This window comes from Aspergillus affinis (assembly GCF_023601865.1).
Source record: "Aspergillus affinis strain CMG 70 chromosome Unknown NODE_3_length_628324_cov_86_750800, whole genome shotgun sequence".
Taxonomy (NCBI): Eukaryota; Fungi; Ascomycota; class Eurotiomycetes; order Eurotiales; family Aspergillaceae; genus Aspergillus; species Aspergillus affinis.
The window spans coordinates 16,664-42,743 of NW_026515784.1; the positions used below are offsets into that span (position 1 = coordinate 16,664).

The window sequence follows — 26,080 nt, forward strand, 5'->3', positions numbered from 1 at the left end:
AATCCGTGATGGCTCCTCCACGACGGAACCTCCTCCCTAAGGACCGTTTCGCATACTCATTCAGCGGCCTCAAAACTCAGAGCTATTCTGAACCTGTTCCCCGAGGCGCCGGGTCTCCTACGTGTGTTTTCCGACCCCCCCCCCCCCCCCCCATTTCCAGGTTACCATCTGCGCGAAACGCTTAGCATGGAACTCCCGAAGCCCCAGAGTCCCAGGCTGATCTGTGAATTTTGTTTCCCCCCAATTGCAGGATCCGGACCATAGCATGGAATCCTACCGGCCAGCTCATTGCTACCGGCTCCGCAAACCGCACCCTTCGTATTTGGAACCCCGAGCGCTCGCAAGTGAAGCATTCGACCGAGCTTCGCGGTCATGCCGCGGGCATCGAGAAAGTCCTCTTCAACCCGACCCGGGACTCAGAACTGGCTAGTTGTTCGACCGATGGCACCGTGCGGGTTTGGGATGTTCGGTCTAAACATTGCGTGAGCCAGCTTGACGTCGGAGGCGAGGCGTTCACTATGTCCTGGTCTGCCGATGGCAGCGTGTTGATGGTCGGAAGGAAGGTGAGTAATACATACAATGCCTTCAACTGGCTAGCTTAAACCCAGGCAATGGCTAACTGAATCGCGCCAACCTCCTAAAGGACGATACCTTGGTCCCCATCTCTATCGAATCGCCATCCACCCCGACGATCCTCGACGGAGCCCCCACCCCGACTACCTCGACCTCCAAACCCCCCCTCGTCCCATCGATCTACAAGACCCTCGATCCGCATCCTCAACCGATCCAGACCAACGCGACCACCTTCTCCAATCACATCTCCAGCCCTACCTCGCCCGACCTGCACCTCTTCGCCACGACAGGCGAAGGCACCGTCAAGGTCTTCTCTTACCCTTCCTTCAACATCATGCACACCCTGAACGCCCACACATCCGCCTGTCTGGCCATCGCCCTCGCCCCGACGGGCCGCTACCTCGCCGTCGGCGGCAGCGACGCCCTAATCTCCCTCTGGGACACGACGGACTGGATCTGCCGCCGCACCGTGTCGAGCAACAACGGCGGTGCGATCCGCGGCGTGAGCTGGAGCTTCGACGGCCGCTTTATCTGCGGCGCCTGCGACGAGGCCAATCATGGCGGCAACGGCATCGAGATATTCCACGCCGAGACCGGCGAGAGTGTGTATACTGTCCCGACAGGCGGCGGTGCTAACTCGGGCATCCCGGCCGTGGCGTGGCATCCGTCGCGGTACTGGTTGGCGTATTCGATGATGGGAGATGGTCCTGGAAGCTCGGGGCAGGGTGGGTTGAAGATCGTGGGTGCGGCCGGTGGTGGGTTGTAGGATGGAGGGTTTAATTATATTCTTACTGTTTTCTTTTCTCTTTTTGTTCCTATTTTATATCAAAAGAGGGGATGTTGTCTTGTGTGGTATTGTTGGAATGGGGGTCTATGATCATGTTTATGATACTTTCATGGGTATTCGTTGTCCCGGAGTTTGTTTTAGAAGTCTTAAAATATATCTCTTATAGTCATTTGATCTTCATATACTGTGGTGGGGAGTGATTTAATTTCTAGACCGTAAGCATATCCTAAACATTTTGACCAAAGGAAGACATGCTAACAATATAGAATAGAATGCCCCGCCAAAGCATCTTGAAATTATCGTAAACCCGCATATGCATGAAAGTGGATTCGTAGGTAGAAGGAGGAAGAAGAAGAGGAGATGTGGTATAATTTTCGAACAGAGCAGCCAACAACGAGAAAAGACTAAAACAGCCCCAAAGCCCCAAAAGCCGCAACCACCTCCCGGTCCACATTAAGTAGACATTCTTCTTGGAACCGTTGCTCGCCTCCACATCCGACAATTAGGGAGCGAAAACGCTCGCGAACAAAGTCGCGGATATTGATCTTGTGTAGGATGTCGGCGTTGTCCCACTCGCGGCGACGGATGTTCTCTGGCGCTTCGTGCTCCTCCGATGTGCCTGTCTCCGCGTTGTTCCAGTAGATGAGATGATCGCCGCTGCGCGGGTCGTTGGGGTCACCTTCAGCGCCCTCGGCGAGTTCGGTGATGATGTCGGTCCAGATGTTGAGGTATGATTGGAGGTGGGTGAGGATATAGGCGGGAGGCTGAGAGTCGGGGCCGTTAAGGGTGAGGAGCTGGGTGAGGGCAAGCGCGTGCAGTTTCTTCTGGTTCGTGCTGCTGATGTTGTCGTAGTGGAGGAACCATTCGGTCAGGATCCAAGTGAGGGCTTGCTCTTCTGGCGTGCCGGTGGCGCTTGCCACTGCGGACGCGAAGATCTTGGGGTGTGCCAGGGCCAGGCGAGCTAGGACAGAGAAGTAATCCGTCTCAACTACGCCATAGACAGAGCTCTGTTTTCGATTGGGTCCGGTAGTTTGACTGGCCTCGTGGGCGGAGTAGAGGCCCTCGAGGAGTGCAGGGAGGAAAGAACTATCAAGTAGCGAGCGAGTGATGACGTTGTAGGTGTTTTCGCTTCCACCATCTACAGCTTCGGCGCCGCGGATCATGAGTTCCACTAGACGTGGCACAATGCCGAGGCGCTGCTTGGTGGTGGACTTCAACAGGGCTTCAAATGAGGCGAGCAGGGGAAGGCGAATGCGATCACCTAGTATTTCCTGAGGAGCGAGGAAGATATAAGATTCGGCGATCTGAAGTGCTTGAGGGGCACTGTCCGTCGCCGCTTCGAGGATAGGGAAAAGAGCTGGGATAAGGGCGAGAATTTCAAGGGAGGCCGGGGTTGGAGTTTGCATGAGAATGGCAGACCATAATTCCAACGCCTCGTCTAGAAGATAAATGATGGTTTCCTGCATGCAAGTTAGCCAGGCCAAGATACTCGGTGTAAGGGGAGAAGCGCAACATACAGAGCCTGGTTCGACCGAATTTTGAATGAGAGGGAGAATGAGCGAGTGGTATCTGGCGGACTCTTGTTTGAGAGAATGAATCAACGAAGAAAGAAGCGTGAGGATAGCCTGCTTCATCAGATGTTCTTCACCCGATTCTTCCCATAACGGAGGCAACAAAGCGAGGATCTGATCCGAGAAGGGGGCAATCTGGCAGAGTGTTAGCACCTTCACAAGCCGATTTTGAGCCATTGAATACATACATGATCCTCCATTTTCACCACTGCAGTGCGGACAGTATCCAGAAGGCCCATCTTGGTCTCTGAGAGTTCCACCTCTTGCACCAAAGACATCAAGTTCTGGAGCACCGACGGCGCGTATGGCATAAACTGAGCAGGGGAGAACTCGAAAGGGTCAAGCACGCTTTTGAGTTGTCGACCAGCAGTGATCCGAACGACTAAATCGTTTAGCGGGTCCTGCTTGTTGAGCAAATACTGGAAGATCTGGTAAATAGCATCATTGTTTAGCTCGTTTGATTTCACAGGAACCCATTGGCCCAGCAAGATGGCAATTCTTCTTCGAAGAAGGTTGTAACCCTGCTCTTGTAGTTGTACTTCAGGGACAAGCGTCGTCTGCAAGAAATTATTAAAGTCTAAATGCTGTTCCAAACTTGCGGCTGCCAATCCAACGGCCGAGTATAAGGAATCTTTCAAGAGCACATCGCGCTTTTCGAGGCCTATGATGGGTATTTTGTTAGAGTCAAATCCCCACAATAAATCCCAAGGCTTGAAACTTACTGGCAAATGAATAGAACACACTAAGAAGTCGGGGGATAAGCAAATCCTTGAAATGGATCACCAGGTCGAGGAAGAGCTTTTCGGAACATGATCGGATAGAGAATTCCCAAGCGTCAGAGATATCCTCCTCTTTTCTCTCCCATTCCTCGGGGTCTTCCTCCCATTCTTGGAAGTCATTCTTCCTTAATCGGAAAAACTGTGTGACAAGCAGTTCCATGACATTTACCACAAAGTCGTGCGTAAAGAGCTGTGATTTGATGAGTTCGACGGATGCCTTTTTCTCCTCTTTGTCTTGGGGAGTTTGGTATTTGAAGGTCTGAGCTGGGTTGAATGCCATCTTCGAACAAGCTCTGATCAAGAGCAATGCCCTGAGGCCTGTCTTTTCCATGAGTGACTTTCCTTCCGATTCACCACCTGCTCCTAGTTGGTCGTAGTTTTCGCCTAGTTTTGCCACCAATGTCCAGTAAGATTGCACAAGAGGAATACTGTCCGGAAGCAAGGCGAAAGATGCAGGCCGGTCTCTGGCCATCTCAACATGGAGCTTGGAAAGCTGCAAAAGATGCTTTTCGGTTGCCTTGTGCACCGAGTCAGGAATACTGACGGAGCCATTAATGAACCCCAGAAATCTACTGAAATGAGAGTGAGTCAGTGCCCAGAATTGGCGGACATCGTTATCTCGACTGGGGTGCTCGAATCCGGCAATGACCAGGCGCCGAATGACCTTGAGGCAGACAAGACTTTGCTCTAATGCTTCTAGCAACGATCCCTCGTCGGCACCACCTTGCTCCAAAGAAGTGGCCCACGTATTTACTTTGTCAACGTATATGCCTCCCAGGAGATGGAATATTTCCGGAGCAACCGATTGGAGGTTGGCCCTCGTTCTAAGCATTTTAGCTGTCGATAGCTCCTTTGTTATCTGCAAGATTATGACCAGGGTTCGTGGCAACTGGAGAGGGTTGGCGCCAGGCTGGGTGGAAGAACGGAGGAAGGTAATGAGGGACGAAATTCCATCGGGCCTGTATAGAAGCTGTTAGGCAGGGCATCGAAGTGCAAAGGTAAAAAGTTTAAGACATACCAGTCATGGGGAAATTCGTAACGCATGATTTTGGCAATCATAAGCGCATTGTGAAGGGCTAAAAGAGGAGCGGGCTCGACGATACCAGCATGAAGAGCCCTGGTCTTAATATGATCCTTTTCCTCCTTTTTGATGGCACTTTATTTCAAGTTAGTTTACGTCCGAGTATAGATACAACGCGTAGCTTTCGAGTATGCCTACTTCGTCGCGGTTTTTCGCCAGTATTTGTCGATGCCGTTTTTCAACTGAATTATGGACATGTACCGAACTTCGGCGGGCACAGAGTGGTCCAAGAAAACATCCTACCACGGAAAGTCATTAACAATTGCGACTCCAGGAAGAGGCATGGTGATGGTCTCAAATACCTGAATAAAGGAATGGTACTTTTCCTGCTTCTCCCAGTGTTGCAGCTGTTTAGTCCCGGTCTGCACCTGCTGCTGTGTCGAGCTAGCAGCCAGAACCAAAGCACTGAGGACATTCTGCGGTGTCAATGGGTTTGACTCGCCCGGAAGCTCGATAACATGAGCCATGGTGAAGGAAACGGGGGATCAAGGGTATGGTAATTGATTGATTGACACTAAAGCCAATGTCAGCCAAGACAGGAACCCCAAAGACTTCCAAATATGCGGTATGCAGATGAATCCTGAGTCTTTGAAGCCCTGTCTTGCAGTAGAGTGCAAAGCGATGCTAAGGGGGGACAAGCTGGGTTAGCAAGGAGAATGCTTCCCTCCTTAGCTTGTTTGTACCTCATTGTCCGCTCCCCGCCCGCGGCGGGATGCGTCGGGTGAAGGTTGTTCCTTCCGTCGGAACCCTAGGGCTGGACCCCGGGAGCTAGTCCCCAACGGGTCACCCAGTTAGGGCTTGCCTAGAGGGTCCCTTGGTAATGCTGCGGTTCCATGATATCATTTCCAGAACACAAGATCTTGCCATGCCAGGTTCGATGCCAGAATCCAGAACGATTTTTGCGGGTCAATGTGAGATCTCAAGATACCAACTCGATGCAAGCAAATTACATAGCTATGATGCTGTCTGATGCAATGGCCCAAGGGCCTGCGACACAGGTGTTGTCAACGTATATATTCTGCAATGAATCTCTCTCATTCTAGAAAATATCAGACATCTTCCCAACATCTCTTACATTTTAAACCTACCATTTACCTCTCTTAACCCTTCCACGAATTTTCCATATTAATTCAAATTTCAGCAAAAATGTCTGACAAGATGCATTTGGCTGCTCGCGCTGAGCAGGACCTCAACAGCTACCAGGCCAAACAGGGTCTTGGCCCTAAGAGTGACTCCAGTATGTTGCCACTGATTGTCAGTAATCAATGCAGACAAATACTGATATAATACTCAACAGCTCTTGAGAGTGGTATCAACGAGATGGTTGATAAGAAGTTCGCTGAGTCCACGGGCGTGAAGACCGGCAGAGCTGCAGGTGCTACCGGAAGCAACCGCAAGCCTATCCCCGAGGACGAGGGTGGTACCCGTGACGACCGCGGCCGGTGAGTTGCTTCTCTTATCCTTCCCTTCATTGCAAGCAATTGTATCCTAACTCTTTGACTAGATTGGCACAGGCCGGGGAGTACGAAGGCAAGGGTGGACCCGAGGACAAGGTGAAGATTCAGTCTGAGCGTCGCCCTGGTGACCAGGACACGCTGAACCTTCAAGATATGAAGCGTGAGGGAATTGCGTCCTAAAATATTGGCCTTAATGATGTATTATAATGTTGTCATGAAGCGCACGAGAAAGCATGTTATGAATATATAATAATACCAGCATTCTCGAAACGTTCCGTTTCCTATACCCTTGGGTTTCTGGGCTGAAATATTTACACAAAAGCACTAGCACAGCCTTGAGCACAGCCTGGTGATTGGAGCATATCAATCTGATGGATCATTTCAATGTATAAACGGTAGATGACGATGGATAGTACGTACGCCATGGGCGATTCTGTGCATATAAGGCCCCAGTGCTGGCTGTACGTAATATCATGGTATTGAAGAGCAGACAAAAAGCGCCGCTGACTGTCAGTCTTTACAGTATTTCACATTTATCCTTTGATCTCATCATTGACCCTTACTCAGTTTACACAGCCTACATCATTATGCCGATTTCCTACATGTGTTGTCATTGTGATAGCGGATTTCAAGTATCCAGCCCCGCCAATTATATTCGTTTGGCGGGTCTAGGTCTGAGTGAGGAAAGGATCTATGCATATTTTGTACAACTAACTCGAGAAAAAAACCATCTTAACAGAAAGATCGTATGAACAGTTAATATAATGCGTCAAACCTGGACCGCATATACCAAGATTTAGCCAATAATTTGAGCGAAGGCTTACATACCTCATGATGGAGTGCGGCAAATTTTGATATATGATGCCTTCTAAAAGAATAAATAGGTCGAGAATTGACCGGAATAACAGAGTAGGTCATTGGATTTGTGCATCTTGGTTTTTATTTGAACGACTAACCGGATTTGACAACATTTCTGGTAGTGCAGTTGGTATAGTGATATATGAACTGCCCCACGGATTTCGTAGTCATAGGGACTCGTTCATTTCTTCTCGCATAATACGTAGCATATGTACAGGATTCCTTCCATGTTGATCCCCTAGAATTGTCCTAGTACAGCCCCCATCAATGTTCCAGTAACTGACCCAATAAGCGGCAGCGTCAATGAACTGCCAGCATTGGCAGTAGATTCGGGAGAAGCGGAAGAGGCCGAGGATCTTCCATTGAGAGAAGTCTTCCTGGTCGCTGTGACATCTTCATTGTAGCCACTTTTGGTGTCGTAAGGGAAAGGACTGGTATAATTGAAGGTGGGCTTGGTGCCCTTGTAGGTTTCCTTGACAATATCAAGGATTCCATGGCCAGCGGAGCATTCTCCCTCCGTCAAAGGAATCGGCCACTCCGGTGAGTATTCAGAATACTCACCATTAGACATTGGACCAGGGTATGTTTCATTGAGGTGAAGGTGTGTAGTGTCAACTTCATAGTTCACGTAACCAGTCTTGTTTGCCACAATCTCAAGTAGATTAGCGCCGCAGTCCCAGCGGCCGAGAGACGGCAAACCCCAGTTGGCGGACATCGACGCAATGACCGAATAGTGAGTGTAGAACGTATCATCCTTGGTGCCCTTCAGCTTGTCTGGGATGGCACCACCCAAAAGAATGCTGAAGATTCTATTGCCCTTCGGATACGTTTTGTCCTCGTCAAATGTCAGTAAAACCAAGGTGTTATCCATAAAATACGAGTTCTTGAGAAGAGGCGTCATCCAGTTACGCTCCCACTTGGCGGCAAAGGTGATGTTGGTGTCGTGTGCATCGTTCGTCATGTTAGGAGTCACAAAAGCCCACTGGGGCAACTTCTCGTTCTTCAGATCCTCGTCAAAATGAGTGAAGTTCTTGATTTGGCGCAAACGAGTGCTGTTTTCAGTGACCGAGTCGTACAAGACCAACGGATTGTGTTTGCGCACATAGTCATTTGCCTTTGTTTTTTGATTAGGATAGTCGTTTCCTTGGAATCCAGGATAAGGCATGTGCTCTTGATATTCTCCCCAGGCAATTTGTTTCGTGTCAAGAAGATCGGCAATAGTCGAGACGTTCGAAGGGATTTGGTTGAAATCGTCATTGTCCATACCGAAATTGTCTCCGCCAGCAGCAGCACAATAGTTCGGTTCCGAAGGATGTGTGGTGGCATAAAAGTTGGTCCTATGATGTGTTAGGATTCAGTCTCTAAGGCGGGAATACGATCTTACAATGTGATTCCCTGAGAAGCCAGCCACAGCTTGTTTTCATCCGCCTCGGCATCTCCGTAATCCTAAAGAATGGGCACCCATGTTAGGAATTATTGAGTAACACGAGCTACGACGTTTCACATACGATGTTCTCGAGCCACACTTGAAAGAAACGATCAAATGCGAGGCCTTTCACATTGGAAACTGGAGAGTACGGCTCGGTAGAAGCGGCGGCGGCTTCAATCTCCGACTGCGACGGTTTTTTCTCGGTCCCAGTACGGGCATAGGTCACGGAAGCTGTCAGCAGTGCTGCAACAAAGGACTTCATTTTGACACGGGCTTTCCTTCCCAAGCGATGGGGTTTTCAATGCGAAGATGAGTGGGTGGAGGAATGATCAGCGAAGGGAAGACGAGGGAGCCGTCTTTATACGTAAAAGTGGCAGGGAACTATCGGATGGGAGCATGTGCCATGCGCACGAGACAAGATGGACAAGACTCGGAATCGGACCCCAAGGTAGTATCCACTACGAAAAGGAAGTATAGGCTTGTACCTTTCAAATACTGGGATGTAGAATCACGCGGCCAGTATGAAAGCCCTCATTCGATGATTGATTGCCCTAGGGGTAGAACCAGCTGGGTCCCGAAGCAAACAAGAGCTAGGTGAATGGCCAGGAGAAAGGCAGTAATGATAGGCAGTCGTTCCGTGGCACTGCTAGTTGAGAGTGCATTCTTGAAGGTTGCTCCTTCTTTTCATGGCCAATAGTGTCATGGCCCATTGAAACCACGTACATTGTAGGGCAGTGAAGGGTAGGAACAATAGTCGGAGGGAGTGGGGGAAGAGCGAAGAGTGGGTTGGGCTGGGCTGGGCAAATGCTTGGTCCCCGGCTAGGCATGCACGTGCCGGGGGTGGCCGACACGAGAGGCTGGAGAGGCCGAGTACCTCAGGGATGTGGCACCAGGTGCAACCCTCCGCCACCTGATGCTTTCTTATTTGATATGCGCTTTCTGCCTCATTTCTCCTCTGTCGTAGCTGCTTTGGACAATTCTTCCGAAGGCTGGTCAGAGACTTGAGCATATTAACCAATATTGTTATCGAACCAGTAGCCAAAAATACTGAAACAAGGCCAAATACCAAACATATACTCCGTAGATATTTCAAGGGGCAATTATGGAATTGTACGGAGAACATATGCCAAGACCCCTTTGAGGGTCACGTTCCGGGGAATGTACTCTAGTGAAATCCAGGGGACCGGGGGCCATGGTCCTTCGATATCAGCTGGATCATACTGTAAGTGGACTTGAAGAAGTTCTCCTCTTTCCCCTCCTACGGAGAGAAAGATGCCATCCATCGCGGCTTCCCCTTTCGGGCGAAACGCGATAAGGGTCACGTGGTGGTCGGACAACCTCGGCACGGGCGCATCTGGGGAAACCGACCGCCGGCGCCCTGGCCAGAGCATGCTTCACTGATCACTTTACACAACTACCTGCACTCGTCGTGCATTCCACAATCCAGCCCACCTTCATCGGCCTCAAACCCCGCCTCCTGACATTTCTATCGTCTAGAATCGCACAATGATTATACGATGAGCTCGACAAACTTTGCCGCTGCTCAGGAGCGGGTCCTTGAACGCCGCCGTCTTCGTGAGGCCGAAGCTCGCGCCAGGCTTGCGGAGCAACAACGGGCGTCTCCGGTTAACCATCCCGCGCTTCAACGACTTCCGTACCCATTAAGCCATCTCCCACAATCTGGTATGTCGCTATGGAATGCGATCAAAGGTCGCGAGGGTATACGACCGGCCTTCCGGGTCGGTCAGGTTGATGCCGAACTGCTGGACGAGGAATTACTGGGGTTGCTCAAAGGTCAGGTCGGAGAGGCGTTGAAATATTTTGGGGTATGGCTAGCACTACATCCCAATTGGGAGCCCCTACTACTCTAAATGCTCTCGTTACTGACCCGGTGAATGCTAGCCTCAAATGCGAGAGGACTGGTCTCATGAAATCCAATTTGCTCTCCGCGCGATTCTCTTTAAGCTTTCGCTCTGGGACCACGATGCTTCATATGGCGCCGCGTTACAGAACCTGAAATATGTCGACAGCCGTAGCAAGGGCCCGGTTCATTCCGCCCCTACTAGATGGCAGAAGACTGTGTATGGCTTACTTACGGTTGGCGGTCGCTACGCCTGGGATAAATGGGAAAGCTGGTTGATCAACCAAGAAGGCGGCTACGACGAGGTAAGAATTCGGTCGCTTCTTCATATTCAGGTCTCTTTATACTCATTCTGGTAGCCATCTCAGGAAGTTCGCGTACTTTCCCGCATGACGGACCTAGTTTCTACATCACACTCAATCGCGGCCTTTGTTTCGTTCTGCGTGTTCCTTGTCAACGGTCGATATCGAACAATAGTCGATCGAATTCTTCGCATTCGCCTCACACCTCCTTCGGCACAAGCAAGCCGCGAAGTGTCGTTTGAATACCTGAATCGACAACTTGTGTGGCACGCTTTCACCGAATTCCTCCTCTTTCTGTTGCCGCTCGTAGGCATTAGTCGGTGGAGACGATGGCTGTCTAGAGCGTGGCGCAAGACAATGTCTACGCTCAAATCGAGTGGGGATGATGAAGACGAGCAGGTTCGGAAACAGGGCGAGTTGGCGTTCCTTCCTGAAAGGACTTGCGCGATCTGTTATAAAGACAACAACCCGGCTTCGACAACGGAAAATGAGGTGATGGCTGCCTCGAGTTCGGCAGGAATCGTCGGCTCGGCTCAAACAGATATCACCAATCCTTACGAGACGATCCCGTGCGGTTGTGTATATTGTTTTGTGTGCCTGGTCCAAAAGTTGGAAGGCGAAGAAGGCGAAGGCTGGGTCTGCCTTCGTTGTGGAGAGATCGTCAAGAAATGCAAGCCGTGGAATGGTGACGTCCTGGAAGAAGTTCGGCCTCAGTCAAGCTCCGGAAAAGTTGTCGGGTTCGCCGTGGACGACGGGGCTGACGAAACTGGCGCAAATGCCGGTGAATTGGAAAGAGGCGATGAACACCCTGTGGGACGATCAAGTCCTTTGCAAGATCTGAGCTCAGACGAAGCTCTCGGCGAATCCAATCATTGGTCTACCATAGACAAGGAGTCTACTGCGGATGGACCTGAAGAGCAGACAAACGAGACGAATTGAGGAATGGGGATTAACTTTCATGATTGGATTAAAAGGGCCTCTTGCTATGTAGCCAGATTACGTACGACTATACCCTTTGTTACTATATTTCATGCATTATAATTTCCAGCAACGAGTGTTAGCGACACGGCTCCATTTGAATATATCCGAACATCACTGAGCCTGCGATATATTTCTGATCTAATAGCGTCTCCTTACGAAGTACGGATACGTACTCAAGAGTCAAGACATGCCTGCGGATTGACTCCACGCACTGGATGGATCTACCCCACTACGCCAGTCCTCGCCGTCAAATCACAGCTTCCAGATTGCAAACCCGGTCCCCAGAATATCACTACTCACTTAACAGGACAAATCACGATTATTCAATCTCCCCCGCAACGGAGTTCTTGCCGAAGGTTTTTACGAAGGGCACGTCGCAACTCCGATCGTTCGGCTGAATGAGGGGCCAGGGAACGGTGACCGTGTGTCAGTGTTATTCTCCGGCGACTGCTGCTGTTCTAGTTATTTATGCCTCGTCTGCCACTTCACTTCTTGTATTTCTGGGTTAAGCTCTGAGAGTGCACTACCTGAAACTGTCCCGAGCTTGCTCATTGAGTATTCCCCGCCGTTCTGTCGCTGTCGCCATGGATCCTTCCAACCCCGCGGTGACGTCTACATTGGGAGAAGCTAGGTATATCCAGTTTCCCAGTCTTCCCGATGATGCGAAGCATGAGGATGGCACGCTAGCCTTGAATCGATACTCGAGTACTATCACTCGGGGCCATGACTTCCCTGGTGCTAAGGTGGGTACTATCGCTCAGACCGTTACGGTGGCGCGTTGCATTTTCGATTGGGAAAACCAGCTAATTTTACCGATTCCTTCGATAGGCAATGCTGTATGCGGCCGGTGTGCCCGACCAGAATGCCATGGCCAAAAGCCCTCAGGTTGGAATCGCATCCGTATGGTGGGAAGGGAACCCGTGTAATATGCACCTTTTGGATATGGGAAAGACTGTGAAGAAAGCGGTTTCAGACAATGGGATGATTGGGTGGCAGTACAACACCATCGGTGTTTCAGATGCCATCACCATGGGTAGCGAAGGTTGGTATTTTGTGTCCTTTGTGCGACATCTATATCCTGGATCCGATGCGCCGAAGTGATTTTGGCGGCTAACAAAACGAAAGGCATGAGGTTCTCTCTTCAAACACGTGAAGTGATCGCCGACAGTGTCGAGACCGTTACCTGCGCCCAATATCACGATGCCTGTATCGCAATCCCTGGCTGCGACAAGAATATGCCGGGAGTGGTAATGGGTATGGCCAGACACAATCGGCCGTCAATTATGATCTACGGCGGCACGATCCAGATCGGATACTCTGACCTTCTCCGGAAGCCAATCAATGTGTCTTCGTGTTTTGAAGCGGCTGGCGCCTACACATATGACACTCTCCGCCAGCCGGATGATGGCGGTGACACCAGCAAGACCAAAGATGAAATCATGGATGATCTGGAGAGGCATGCCTGCCCTAGCGCAGGCGCTTGTGGTGGAATGTTTACGGCGAACACCATGGCCACGGCAATCGAGTCAATGGGTCTATCCTTGCCTGGGTCCTCCTCTACGCCAGCAACCTCTCCGTCTAAGATGCGAGAATGCGCGAAGGCGGCCGACGCTATCAAAATCTGTATGGAGAGAAACATTAAACCCCGGGACCTGCTGACCAAGCGATCCTTCGAGAACGCGCTTGTTATAACAATGGCCTTGGGCGGAAGCACCAACGGTGTACTTCACTTCCTCGCCATGGCCCGAACCGCAGGTGTTGATCTCACTCTGGATGACATCCAGAGAGTTAGCAACAAGATCCCCTTCATTGCGAACCTTGCTCCGAGCGGGAAATATTACATGGCGGACCTGTACGACATCGGCGGTGTTCCGTCGGTCCAGAAGCTACTCATTGCCGCAGGCTTGCTGGATGGTGACATCCCTACCGTGACCGGCAAAACCCTGGCTGATAATGTGGCATCTTTCCCCTCGTTGCCTGACGACCAAGTCATTATCCGTCCCTTGGATAACCCCATCAAGACGACTGGTCACCTGCAGATTTTGCGCGGTAACCTAGCCCCCGGCGGTGCGGTGGCCAAGATCACTGGCAAGGAGGGAACTAAATTTGTCGGAAAAGCACGAGTGTTCGACAAGGAGCACCAGCTGAACGACGCTCTGAATCAGGGTAAGATCCCCCGCGGCGAGAACCTGGTCATCGTTGTTCGCTACGAGGGTCCCAAGGGTGGACCGGGTATGCCGGAACAGCTCAAGGCCAGCGCTGCATTGATGGGCGCCAAACTCAACAACGTGGCCTTGATCACGGACGGAAGATATTCGGGAGCAAGCCATGGATTCATTGTCGGCCACATTGTCCCGGAGGCCGCTGCTGGTGGGCCAATTGCCGTGGTCCGGGACGGCGACGTGATTACAATCAGTGCGGAGACCAACGAGATCAGCATGGATGTTTCACAAGAGGAGATCCAGCAACGGCAGCGAGACTGGAAACCTCCAGTGCCGCACGTTACACGGGGAGTGTTGGCCAAGTACGCAAGACTGGTTGGCGATGCATCGAGTGGTGCCATGACGGACTTGTTCTAAGGATGGTTGCATCCAGTATTTGTGTCAGTAATACTTGATTGATATTAGTCTCTACCTAGGTAAATGGGAAATTGGAACAAACCAAACAAACCAAACAAACCAAACAAACAGGTGTGGCTTGGTCACTACTTGACGCCACGGGATGCAGCCTGACGTTAACTAGTTAACTAACTAACTAACTTAACATGAGTGGGCGCGCCCGGATGACTCATCCGCAGACCTTGAGGGTTGGATCGTCCACGGTTCAACACCAGCGGCTGTGACAGGCTGCATCGCATCCCATGAATAATTCTTTCCTTCGCTCTCCAGGTAAGGAGTCGCTCCTCGGTGGGTAGTTGCTTCCGGTATCACCTACACCGTCCCAGTTGGGCCCTTCAGGTGAGTGAGACGCTGGCGGTCATTTTGTGCGAGCTACATACTCCACCACCAATTCTGCAGGGTGCCTGGACCTACCTTACCCCCTCAGTGTCACCCTACTCTTTCCTCTTTCTTTCTTTCCTTCTTTCTTTTCGGTTTCGACCTCCTATTCCTTTCCCTCACCGTGGACCGAGTCCAGGCATCATAACTGACAATTCTTCCAATCAAATTAGCATTAAATCCACGTTGACTCCGGTTTTCTGGAACAAACCCTAGCTCTTCCTCTTATGTGATCTATCCAAGTTTAAATCCACTCCATTCGTCATCAGAACCCTTCCCAAAAAGAAATCAATAGTCGCTCCTTTCTTGGCCTCGTCTCAAATAGTGGGCCTGTCAGATCACCCCAGAGCCACCCGGACGCAGCTGGTCGACCACCGTGCTGGATTCTTGCCCGTCATTGGCCAACTTTTACCAGACGGGCGCATCGCAAATAACGTGTTGAGGGCGCCGGATCTTACCCTCTCCGTGTCTCAGGAAGAGCCTCCGGGGCCTCCTAGTCGCATAATCAGGACAGGATCTGCATCTTGATGTTCTACGGCTTCGATCGGCCCGCTTCCTTGCCTCACTACTGAATCGTGGACTGCCCGCCCGCCAAAGAGGTGCCGTCGTTCTATCTCGTGGAGGACCCGGCTTACATTCCAGAACATCCCCGTCGTTCCTGTTTGTCGGTTCTTCGGGCTGGCAGGGATCCCTGGACGTTGGGGGAGCTTCGAACACAGGTGGCCGAATGAAGGAATCCCTCTACGGAAAATAGTCTGCAGTCCGGGCCGCCATACTAGGGTAACCCTATAAAGTTCGGAGATCTTGCCTCCGCGGCTGCTAGTCAGAATGGGCTCAACAGATGCTGCCATAACCCTGAGCGGACCCTCGGGCTTTGGCGCTATTCGTCGGTCGTGGGATTCTTTATATGCGACATTCTCCAACTCTAGTATCTTTCTTTCCTTGACTCGTTCCTCTCAAGATGGAAACGTGAACTGGGTCAAACTTGTGTTTTTGACTACTTGTGTGCTTACAATGGCGGGCTGTGGTTTGTTGTCCTCCTTTTTGCGGCGCAAGGGCCCCAACCGTCCGATTCTCAGAAAACGTTTGCGACGGGCTGCACGAAGGGACTGTTCTAAAGGCTCTGCTGGAACCATCACTTCATCGGACGATGAGGAATACGACAGTAGCGGTTCTCTTCGTCATGTTACGAAACACTCCTCGCATGAGGAGAAGGGTCCTCCCCAGCGCCGCGAACAATCCGAAGAAGGTGAGTGTCTATACGTCCCCTTTTCATCATGACTGTGTTCATTGACAATTTAAAAGCGCACGACACAGACCCTGGTCTTCTGAAAAAGCATTCATCCTACCTTTCCTATACTACTTCTGTTGCGACTTATCCATCGATAAGGACATTAAATCGCCCTCATCCACAGGCAGACAAATTGCCAACGAAGCCCTCACCCGTCCCCTTGTTGGTATTTGTGCATGGGCTGGGAGGGTCTTTAGCTCAGTTCAATCACCTGCTGACAAGCTTGTCAAACATCGGGCCTTGCTTCGGAATTGATCTACCGGGTTGCGGATTGTCGAACTTTGCGCCGACCTCTTGGGACGCATATACTGTTGACGCACTGGCGGAGTTACTCGCCACCGCCATCGATCAACATCGCGACAAAGAGAACGGTCAAGGAGTCGTCCTGATTGCCCATAGTCTTGGCTGCTCTCTGTCAGCATTGTTGGCATCCTCAACCTCATCAGTAGGATCCCAACTTAAAGAACATATCCTTGGCCTTATTGCGGTTTGCCCTCGATCTTCGCCTCCGTCTGCCCATGAAGTTACTTCGTTCCGCCGCCTCCTTCACATCCCTGGTCCTATTTTTGATCTATGGCGCCACTGGGACCGCCGCGGTGGATTGACTAGTGCCAGCGTCACCAGACTTGTCGGTGCGGATGCCGACTCCGATACCAGAAATCTCCAGGTGCGATACAACAAACAGAGCAAAACCCCTGTGTGGAGACGCATGGCTTGGGGAACTCTGCCTACTTACGACCGCAATGGCTCAAATCCTATCGGGGGACTCCCGGGAAGAGACGTCTGGGCAGGTGTGGAAACCCCCGTCTTGCTTGTGGCCGGCGAATCCGATACAGTAACCAAGCCCGAGGAATTGCTGAAAATTCTTCGGTTTTTCGAAGGTACGGAATGCGTTTTTGGTGGCGATACCAAAGGCAGCAATTCTATGCCCGATGCCTCTAGTAACGGGGACAAGCAAGCTTCAGAGAATCCTCTTGCGCATGAGGAAAAGTACGGCATCGAACCCCGAGTTGATGAAAAAAAACTCGAGGCCATTTCCGGGACGAACCAAATCAAACGCTCTGTCAAGACAATCATTCTTCCTGCCCCAGCTTCCCATGCGCTTCTCTATGATCGTGCGACTTACCGCACCCTAGCTGGAGTCATTCAAGATTTTCTTCGCCAGCACATCGATCACCGACTCAACATGGGCTGGCAGCTGCAACATTTGAATACATCTGGCAAGTGGGATGTCAAGAACCTGGCCAAATGGCAAAAGGTAACCCCAATCTCGGAGCGTATTGCCAACACATTCGTTGCCCTCAAAATGCTACGAGAGGTTGACGAGGAACACAACCCGGTGTTGTTCTCCCAGAAGTACCGTGATCAGATCTATGCTGTAATTGATATCAGCTATGAGAACCCAGTATACAATCCAGCGTCGATGGAGAAGGGAGGAATCCACTACCACAAGCACCCTACGGTGTCAAAGATTCCGCCCACTACGGACGAAACCAGAGACTTCATTGCTCTGGTGGATCGACTGGAAAATGAGATAACCGAGAAACTGGAAAAGCCTGAAAACAGCCATCTTTCACGCCCTATGATCGGAGTTCACTGCCATTATGGGTTCAATCGGACGGGCTTTCTAATTGTCTGCTACCTGATTGAACGATGTGGGCTCAGCGTACAGGAAGCCATTGATGAATTCGAAAGGCGGCGACCGCCAGGTATCCGACATGCGCATTTTATCGACACACTGTTCGTGCGATATTGCGTTGGATTAAAGAGAGCACCCACTCTTTAAATCCTGTCACTTTTGTTTTTTTCTTGTCTTCACTATTGTTAACCATTTGTTACTACTATCTTGGGCAGGCGCTGAGCGTCTGGGTTTTTGTTTTCGTGGATGAAGCGGTGTAATGGTCGGTTGGGCCTTGTAATTGACGAATTATGATCATTATGCGATAGACTGTATAGTATTAACCTATTGATAATCATGAGTGTTGTTGAATTGACCGAGACTCCCTGTCCCAAGCCAAGTAGTTATGTGTAAGGTAACTACTGAGTAATTAGTAGTAACTAATCGATTGCGGAGACCAATAAATTCACCTTATGCGGAAGGCGGCATAAGACGGCAGATAGTGTGGTGCCTTAGGCAGGATGAACTAGTTAGGGTACGGCTAGGCCCGAACAGGCTAAGCGCTAAGCGAAGCGTCCACACAGCAGCGCAACCGAGACGTCGCCGTGTGTGAGAAATTTCGACTTGACCGACCGACTCCCCAACGACGACAACGACGACCCATCCTCACACCTCGTCCCCCTCCTCAGCTCCCCCTACACCTTCGATTCCCGTTCGAGGTCACAAGTCGCAAAAATGGGTGGTGTCACCGTTCGCGATGTGGACGTAAGTTGTCATCCGTCCCTATCAGTCAGCTGTTGCTTCAAGATGCAAATGAGATGGACATGGAGAATGGACAATGGATTCGGCATATGGCATATCATGGCAGAGGCAAGGAAGAAGAGAAGGCCAAACGTGAACGAGATCGGCAGTCGCAACGACTTGAGCGACAAGAAAATACGCCAGGTGATCTTTCGATAACTGGGATATAAATGTCTTGAATCGGGACTTGGAGAGTCGGAACATCTTGCGACTGAGGTTACGACCTGGGAATACGCGGTTATCCCAGCAGCCAACAAACCTCTTGAATGCACGAGACGATGCCACCAGGGTGGAATATTGGACATTGCCGAACCAAATCATTGCCATGGAAAGAGGGGGGAATTCTTGCTCCACGCATCTACTACGATTCAACAGTTGTGCTCTATTGGTGGGAATGACATGTGCTGACGATATCTGTTTTTGTGTTATAGGCGCAGAAGTTCATTGGCGCTTACTCTGCGTTCTTGAAGCGTCAGGGCAAGCTCCCCATCCCTGGTTAGTTTTCTCCCCTCTCCCCCACCACCTAAGGGGACAACATCTCCGGCATCGAAGATAGCGAGCGATCTGAATAACCCCACTAACTGCATCACAATAGGATGGGTTGACACTGTCAAGACCTCCGCTTCCAACGAGCTCCCTCCCCAGGACGCCGACTGGTACTACATCCGCGCCGCCGCCGTCGCCCGCCACATCTACATGCGCAAGACTGTCGGTGTTGGCCGCTTCCGCAAGATCCACGGCTCGACCAAGAACCGTGGTGCTCGCCCCGCCCACCACGTCGATGCCTCCGGCTCCGTCGACCGTAAGGTCATGCAGTCCCTTGAGAAGATCGGTGTCCTCGAGGTCGATGAGGACAAGGGTGGCCGTCGCATTACCCAGAGTGGACAGCGTGATCTTGACCGTATCGCCAAGACCACCGTTGACGAGGAGGAGTCTGACGAGGAGTAAATTAGCCTCCGATTTCTAAAATAATGAAAAAGTCCTGATGTTCACTCAAACCACCTTTTTTTGATCTTCTTTTTCTCTACTCCCTCAAACTTTTTGATATGATTTGTTTATTTCTTCTTTCCGACCGCTTCTCGGCTCTTGAGAAACCTTCCCCAAACCCCAGCGGAAGAATGATCGACAGATTGAAGGAAGAAAAGGGATAAAGAAATGAAGAAATTCGGGTGAAATCAGTCCAGTAACAATGGATGGGTTCGGAACGGATAGACAAACGGATGGTTGACGGATGGACGGACGGATGGCTACATTGTGATGATACTAGGGATATCAACCAGGGAGAGAGGAATGAAATTTTTCTTTTTTACTGTTTCATACCAGGGTTTCTTTTTTTTCCGACTCAAGACGAAGAGTCTTTGCGTCTCCTTTCAACTCCTATGGAGAGATTCACTTGCGCACTTCCCATTTTTACCACCCCGAATAGATTCCTATCTCGTCGAAGAGATCAGGTAGACCGAGGTCGGAAAGACGTAAAGTGAAGTAAATCACCCTCTGATAAGATGCAGGGATATCTCTATAGAACGAACCAACCATAAATCCATATATACTACACGGAACAGTCCCGACCATGCAAGCAACATACACAGCACGTCACATCCCACGCCTTCAAGCAAACCAGTATAGAGCAGCATCTATTTCTTCCCCGACTGTGCCGTCGGATCCTACATTAAACTCTCAGTCAGCCCATTCACTCACTCAACCCATCCATCTCCAAGCCCCAAGATAGCAACGAGAAGGGGAAAAGGAAAGCAAGGGAAGGAGAAAACCCACCAAATAAACCTGATAAAACCTCATCTTCAACCCCTCCGTCCCATCCCTATCATCGAACACCACCCGTCCAGCCCAGGGCACCTCCACTTCCTTCCCGGCCGCTTTCAGCACGTACTTGACCGTCCCGAAGAGCATGAGCTCATGGGCGCCGCCGAAGAAGATCCGTTCGGGGAAGTGTTTCCGTGACGCGACGTGCGTCCAGAGGCCGTGGCGGAGGGAGAGGATTTCTAGATCATTTGTTCGGTTAGTTACGTTACGAGACAGGTTAGGTTGCAGTATGTCTTATCGATATGTGCATATATATACTCTTCCTGGTGAATATGGGTTTTCGGAAGGAGAAATGAGAAAGGATGGGATGGAAGAGGAAAAGGAGGGACATACCACTCGATCCCTTGGCAACTTTAGGGCCCATAATGAGGGTCGCATCCTCGGCGAAACTATCGACGTAGGCGTCGTGTCGGGACTCCGTGTCGCTGGTGGCGTAGAATGACTCCAGGAAGGAGATCATGGCGGCCGCGTTGGGCGGCGAGAGGGACGGGTCGGAGGCGATTGTGTAAGACATTGCGCTGTGGTTGTTGTATGTTTATTGGGTGTTGGGGTTAAATTGAGAAGGAATTGGGTTAGAAAAAGCATTTGACACTGATGAATCCTCAAGAGAATAAAGTATAGAATGCAGAGTGAGTGGTTGGTGATGTCAGTAGCCGCTGTTCGGGCCGATGAGGGGAGGCCGGTGCGATCCGATCAGCATCCGATGAATGAATCAATGGGACTTGGTGGGGTTCTCTCTTGGCTGGTCTGGTGCATTCAGCATTGGTGGTTTGGAAGGTGTACATAGTGGGTGCAATGCAATGGTTAGTAGAGGGTTGACGGGTCAGGACTATGAAGCATACACTCGGACAGATGAATTTTGTAGGCTTTACAGTAATATGTAGCTATATAAATCAATCTATCTCCACTCATGCCTTCCTGTAATCCTCTTCTGCCGCCTCAAAGTCCTCCCAGCTCGGTCGATCGGTTCCATTCGGTCGACTAGCCCGCGCGAATTGGTTGTTGACCCCGTCAATCTCGCAGATCGAGCGAACCACTTCGATATCCGCGTTGTACGCCTTAGAATGCCATTTCTCGGTCAATGCGGCATCTCCAGCCTGTTCGGCAGACAGGTAGAGGTGAGGGAACCGGGTTTGCATGATCTTCAGGACCGTCGAGGAGATGCGGTCGACGCTGTCGCAATGACGCAACTGGAAAAACTCGGGGGGTTGCGCCGCACGCATTTTCTCCTGAATTTCTTCGGAGTATTTGCCCACGGCAAAGAGCAGCAGATCGTAGTGCATTAGGGAGGACTTGCCGTGGTACGAGCCGCCGTGCTTCGCTCGGAGATAGAGGCCAGTCAGGGCGGCGATGGCGCCCATACAGCCGGTGCCATAGTCAGAAATGGGGAATGGAGGCACCATTGGGGTTGAATGGCCCATGAATTTTCCCTGTGCCCATGCCACGCCGGTAACCTATACAAGCGCCTGTAAGCCTTCCTCCTGGAATCCTGTAAATTGAATAGAGATAAGGAGTACTTACGCAGTCTGCGATTTGTTGCCAGCCAGGACGACCAGCCCATTCTCCCTCATATCCAAAGCAGTTCTCATTGACATATACAATTCCCTTTCCGCGCGTCTCGCCCAGTGACGCGAGCGCATTCGAGCCATATCCTAGTTTTTCAAGGACCCCAGGGCGATAGCCATCAACAAGAACGTCTGCGTCAGCTAATAATTCTTCGAATTGGCGGCGTCCTTCCTCGGTCTTCAGATCGAGATCAGCGGCATGCTTGCCCATGTTGCCATCGACCTGAAAGAATGGCACGTCGGAGAGACTTGGGCTGGTGATCTTCAATACGTCGGCTCCGTATTCAGTCAAAATCCGCGTGACTGTAGGCCCAGCAATGATACGGCAGAGTTCGAGGACCTTGACCCCTTCGAGAATCTTCTTGCTTCCACTGCGGCTGGAGGGGAAGGGCGTCGGAGGCAGGTCTCCACTGAGGCGGGATACCTTCCACGGAGGCTGTTGCACATTGAGCTGACCCTATAATTCCGTTAGGTCAGCATGAAAGACCCTGGCACAAAATAGCATGAGGGTTGACAACCACGTACATGTGGAGTTTTGATAAAGTCTTCATGTTTGAGAGCTGTGACACCCGCCTGTCTCCTCTCCGCATTCATTGCCTCCAACTCCGCCGCGCTGTACTTCTGCACATGACTTTCGATAACCTTGATGATATCCTCGTAATCTGTCAGGTCTGGCCGATGTCCATCTAGTCCAATCATATTCAACGTCGTGGAGGCCTCCAGAGAGCCATGGATATGGAAGAACTCTCCCTCGTTCTTAGTTTTGTAAAGGTTCGCAGACATCCGGCGGTAACCGTTCGATTGAGCGGCGAGCAGGTCAGTATCTAGATCCGTAAGTTTTCTAGCACATCCAAGTGATGAGAATGAAGCTGAATCGTAATAACTGCCTACCTTTCAGCTTCTTCTTAACCTCCGGGTCCAACTTTGACAGCCCATCCACTTTCGCCAAGTATGCCTGACAACCAAATGCTGTGGCTCGTTCTAGATTGACCTTGACTTTCCTTTGCTGCAAGTCGGATCCGTATCTCAGATCTGCGATTGCAGCCGCTACCGATCCCTCAACGCCCTTCAACGCAGCCAGCGTCTCCGTCTCCTTGAAGGGAATCGGGTAATAGATCTCGTCATGAGCCGAGTAGAACGACACGTCGTCTTTTTTCTGCGTTACCTCAGAAGGCAACCCAAGTCTCTCCCCTTGGTCGAGAAGCAGGGAGAAGATTCGACTAGCCTCTCGAACAGGAGAATAGACATTGACCGCATCCGAATTGTAGGCCATGGTGTCAATCGAAGATGATAGCGCAACAGACAATCTACGGTGTTTGGGGATGATTTGAACAGAACGCAGAATCGGCTGGCCAGGCGGAGCTTTCTGGATTGACAAAGTATGAATATGCAAGCGAGTTTTCAGAAAACCGAGAGAGAATAATTAATATTTAATACCCATGTCTCCGGGTCAATTCCGAAATGCGCTTCGGGGTGGATGCAGGACGTTAGGGACCGATCGGCAGTCACGATCGCCTTGGACCACCGGAAGAGGTCGAACCAGGAAGCCAGACATTGTGCAGAAAGCCAGTTCAACCCCGCGGAGACGGTGGATATCCGAAGGAAAATGGTAGTTGGAACGCCAGGAAGAATGCGGGATGGCGAAAAAGGCTCCCTTTCGGATGCGATGCCGATAAGATCGGAAGCGGATGACGTCGGCTGAGCTAAGCGGGTCACCTGACCAGGGCAGCCCTTCGTCCGGCATCTGCAGAATAATTCTGCGTGCGATGAGAAGAGAAGGATTCCACCGAAAGATGCCCCCCTTGTCATTCGATGGCCCCCATCAGATTTGTTCCTCAGCTGAATCTCTGAAGACCCCAATGCCGTGAATGGGCCGTCCTACGAGCACGCCAAGAGGTAAATCACGCCCCCGCTAGTCCGTTCCGAGTAATCCAGCGTCAATGGGAAAGCCTACTGCTCTGCATTCACCGGCGCTTCGACAAGCATTGAAATCCCGGGGCTGAGGGGGGCCGTTTTTGCACCCTAAGCGAGCAGCATGGCAGAAGATCGGGCGGCTTTGCCCCTGGAAGTCTTCATTGGTCGCTTCAGGCTGCACATAAGCGCTGCACTCCAGCATCAGCGCGTAAAGACAATGACTATAGCGCCCAGGCGTCAGTTGAGCGGCAAACTCATGTTTTGGGCTAACTGCTACCGTAGTAGCAGGATCTCGTGGAAGCCTGAGAAAACCTAAGTGTGGGCTGAGTCGTGGGCTGAGTCGTGGGCTACTTCTATCGTATCTCGTCCTATCTTTCTGGACCTGCCCCGTCAACCCTCTATCAAACCCCTTCTCGCCCACCAAAGAATGTCGACCATAGTACAGACGCAACTTTCTTCCTCGACGCAGAACACTATGTGCTTTGCACAACCGTCCTCGGACGTTTCATCCCTCCATGGCACTATCTCTGCTCTGCCGAACGAGCTCCTAGCCTACATTTTCTGGAACCTCGAGGATTACAGACTTCCTTATGAACGACAGCCCCCTTTACAATGGCTTGTATTAGCCCGAGTCTGTCGACGGTGGCGAGACATCATCGATACGTTCTTGTACCGCAACCTGATCCTGCGGGGTCGTGATGAGAGCCGCCATTCCCTGTTGCTCGAGGCCTTCAGAGATCGCCAACACCTTCGCGAGTATCCACGAACGCTGAACCTGACGCTCGAAGGGAATGCCGTTTCTCGAGACATCACCCAGATCATGGCTCTCCTGACCTCGGTCCGCGAGATCTCATTTCAAGCCGACTTCGACGAGCCGCACCGCCCTCTCCTCCAGATCATCACAAACATAGCCCCGGAGAAGCTCTTTCTCCGCGGGCTGGTCTTCGGCCCGTCCGTGAACATGCTCTTCGATGTCTTCCAGGACATGTCGTCCCTGCGTGAACTGCACCTCACCCGGTGGGGGTGGAGTCGCGAGAAAAGGCTACACACGGGCTATACCCAGAATGACAACGTCCTGGTCGGATCGGACGACCTGCGCCAGGCCCTGCCGATGGACAGACGACGAACGGCGGCCTTCACGGTCCTCAACCTCCAGGAACCGAACACCTCCGCGCGGGTCACGGAGTGCCTCCTTCACTGGCCCGCTCGACTGGAGGAACTGAGCATGAAGTCCCTCTGCCACTCCCACTACGCCGTCGACTACCAGACGCACAGCCTGCAAAACCTCCTTTCCATCCACCAGCAGACCCTGAAGAAGGTCAGCATCGGCGTCATTCCCCAGCACCAGGGCGGAATCCCCGATTTCTCGGGCTTCCCATGTCTCGAGGAGCTGTGCGTCTCGGCGTACTCGATCCTACATGATCCAGAGGAGACGCCGTGGACGGCGTACCGCAAGCTGTCGACGCCTTCTCTCCGTCGCCTAGAGATTGATTTCAGCACTGAAGACCAGCATTGCGAGTCTTGGACGGATTATTTCGAGGACCAGCTGGACTGGACCGAGGATTTTCTCGAAATCGTGGCCCCCGGCTTGCACACGTCGCCGCCGGAGACGCGTCTACGGAATGTTCACATCAACTTTAACCCCAAGATGCCCTGGCGCCCGATGGAGCTGATCTGGCCCTGGCACTGGCTGATTGAGGCGACCAAGGTGGCGACCCCGCTGGGAATCTCGTTGACGTATAGCACACCGAGTTGGACGATGGAGGATTACGAGCAGACGCAGGAGCGAATGCGGCGGTTCAACATGATGATGGGGTCTTGAAAGGAGTCCTTTAACATTAACGAATGACCATGGTAACGGGTCTTTAATAATGAGTTTTCGACATGTTTTTTGCGTTTTGCTCTTAAGTCTTTTCTTTTTAATCTGACATTCTGTCTGGTCTGAGAATTTAATTTCATGGTGTATATGTCTTGCAATCGGGTTTTCATAGGGGTTCTTTGATTCTGGAGAAATTGACTAGCTTTGTTGAATCGTCATCTTCTTTCAATCGGCTCGAAACTAGAACTGGATTCATGAATCCGCGTAATCGCACATATGCAAAATTACGGCAAATCTCATCGCCTAGAGGGGCTGTCTTCGTGGTCCTTGAGATAAGGTACAAGTCTTGCCTGCTCATTCGAGACATGTTTCGGGTTGGCTGGCCTCGACTTTTTTGTCGGACGGTGCTTATATCCATGATTATGCATTCTTTGGGGCTCACCGCTCAGCGATATGAAATGAATAGCGTGTACAGACTGTAAGAACTATTGTCGGTAGAGGATATGTTTTGATAGAGCAAGAACATAAGTTCATAAAAGAGAACAGAGATCTATATATGAGAAAACAGTGAGGGGA

At 51.2% G+C, this 26,080-nt stretch overlaps 10 protein-coding genes across 10 annotated transcripts; 6 read left to right on the top strand and 4 right to left on the bottom strand.

Annotated features, from left to right (window-relative positions):
- Positions 1-8: 8 nt before the first annotated feature.
- On the top strand, positions 9-1,339 carry KD926_006980 (WD repeat-containing protein; the record flags this gene model as incomplete). The annotated part of the gene is made up of 3 exons (XM_053100098.1): positions 9-121; positions 251-563; positions 644-1,339. The coding sequence occupies 3 exons, from the start codon at positions 9-11 to the stop codon at positions 1,337-1,339; spliced, it is 1,122 nt and encodes a 373-aa protein (XP_052960660.1).
- A 425-nt stretch (positions 1,340-1,764) lies between these two features.
- Positions 1,765-5,258, bottom strand: KD926_006981 (putative importin 11; the record flags this gene model as incomplete). Its single annotated transcript, XM_053100109.1, has 7 exons — positions 1,765-2,820; positions 2,878-3,066; positions 3,120-3,592; positions 3,654-4,669; positions 4,729-4,866; positions 4,930-5,030; positions 5,094-5,258. 7 exons carry the CDS (start codon positions 5,256-5,258, stop codon positions 1,765-1,767), a joined length of 3,138 nt encoding a protein of 1,045 aa, XP_052960661.1.
- A 679-nt stretch (positions 5,259-5,937) lies between these two features.
- KD926_006982 (uncharacterized protein) lies at positions 5,938-6,428 on the top strand (the record flags this gene model as incomplete). The annotated part of the gene is made up of 3 exons (XM_053100120.1): positions 5,938-6,028; positions 6,089-6,233; positions 6,296-6,428. The coding sequence occupies 3 exons, from the start codon at positions 5,938-5,940 to the stop codon at positions 6,426-6,428; spliced, it is 369 nt and encodes a 122-aa protein (XP_052960662.1).
- Positions 6,429-7,344: 916 nt separating this feature from the next.
- Positions 7,345-8,797, bottom strand: KD926_006983 (acid phosphatase PHOa; the record flags this gene model as incomplete). Its single annotated transcript, XM_053100131.1, has 3 exons — positions 7,345-8,443; positions 8,491-8,552; positions 8,615-8,797. 3 exons carry the CDS (start codon positions 8,795-8,797, stop codon positions 7,345-7,347), a joined length of 1,344 nt encoding a protein of 447 aa, XP_052960663.1.
- Positions 8,798-10,052: 1,255 nt separating this feature from the next.
- On the top strand, positions 10,053-11,637 carry KD926_006984 (pex2/pex10/pex12 family protein; the record flags this gene model as incomplete). The annotated part of the gene is made up of 3 exons (XM_053100141.1): positions 10,053-10,361; positions 10,438-10,701; positions 10,756-11,637. 3 exons carry the CDS (start codon positions 10,053-10,055, stop codon positions 11,635-11,637), a joined length of 1,455 nt encoding a protein of 484 aa, XP_052960664.1.
- Positions 11,638-12,263: 626 nt separating this feature from the next.
- ilv3B (putative mitochondrial dihydroxy acid dehydratase) lies at positions 12,264-14,258 on the top strand (the record flags this gene model as incomplete). Its single annotated transcript, XM_053100152.1, has 3 exons — positions 12,264-12,422; positions 12,508-12,721; positions 12,805-14,258. 3 exons carry the CDS (start codon positions 12,264-12,266, stop codon positions 14,256-14,258), a joined length of 1,827 nt encoding a protein of 608 aa, XP_052960665.1.
- A 1,245-nt stretch (positions 14,259-15,503) lies between these two features.
- Positions 15,504-19,333, top strand: KD926_006986 (40S ribosomal eS19 domain-containing protein; the record flags this gene model as incomplete). Its single annotated transcript, XM_053100163.1, has 5 exons — positions 15,504-15,924; positions 15,981-17,706; positions 18,169-18,349; positions 18,817-18,880; positions 18,981-19,333. The coding sequence occupies 5 exons, from the start codon at positions 15,504-15,506 to the stop codon at positions 19,331-19,333; spliced, it is 2,745 nt and encodes a 914-aa protein (XP_052960666.1).
- Positions 19,334-20,019: 686 nt separating this feature from the next.
- KD926_006987 (uncharacterized protein) lies at positions 20,020-20,720 on the bottom strand (the record flags this gene model as incomplete). The annotated part of the gene is made up of 3 exons (XM_053100174.1): positions 20,020-20,049; positions 20,159-20,385; positions 20,540-20,720. 3 exons carry the CDS (start codon positions 20,718-20,720, stop codon positions 20,020-20,022), a joined length of 438 nt encoding a protein of 145 aa, XP_052960667.1.
- Positions 20,721-21,114: 394 nt separating this feature from the next.
- Positions 21,115-23,580, bottom strand: KD926_006988 (CAIB/BAIF family enzyme; the record flags this gene model as incomplete). Its single annotated transcript, XM_053100185.1, has 5 exons — positions 21,115-21,660; positions 21,728-22,228; positions 22,297-22,595; positions 22,663-23,137; positions 23,209-23,580. 5 exons carry the CDS (start codon positions 23,578-23,580, stop codon positions 21,115-21,117), a joined length of 2,193 nt encoding a protein of 730 aa, XP_052960668.1.
- Positions 23,581-24,112: 532 nt separating this feature from the next.
- Positions 24,113-25,507, top strand: KD926_006989 (F-box protein; the record flags this gene model as incomplete). The annotated part of the gene is made up of 1 exon (XM_053100195.1): positions 24,113-25,507. One exon carries the CDS (start codon positions 24,113-24,115, stop codon positions 25,505-25,507), a length of 1,395 nt encoding a protein of 464 aa, XP_052960669.1.
- Positions 25,508-26,080: the final 573 nt, after the last annotated feature.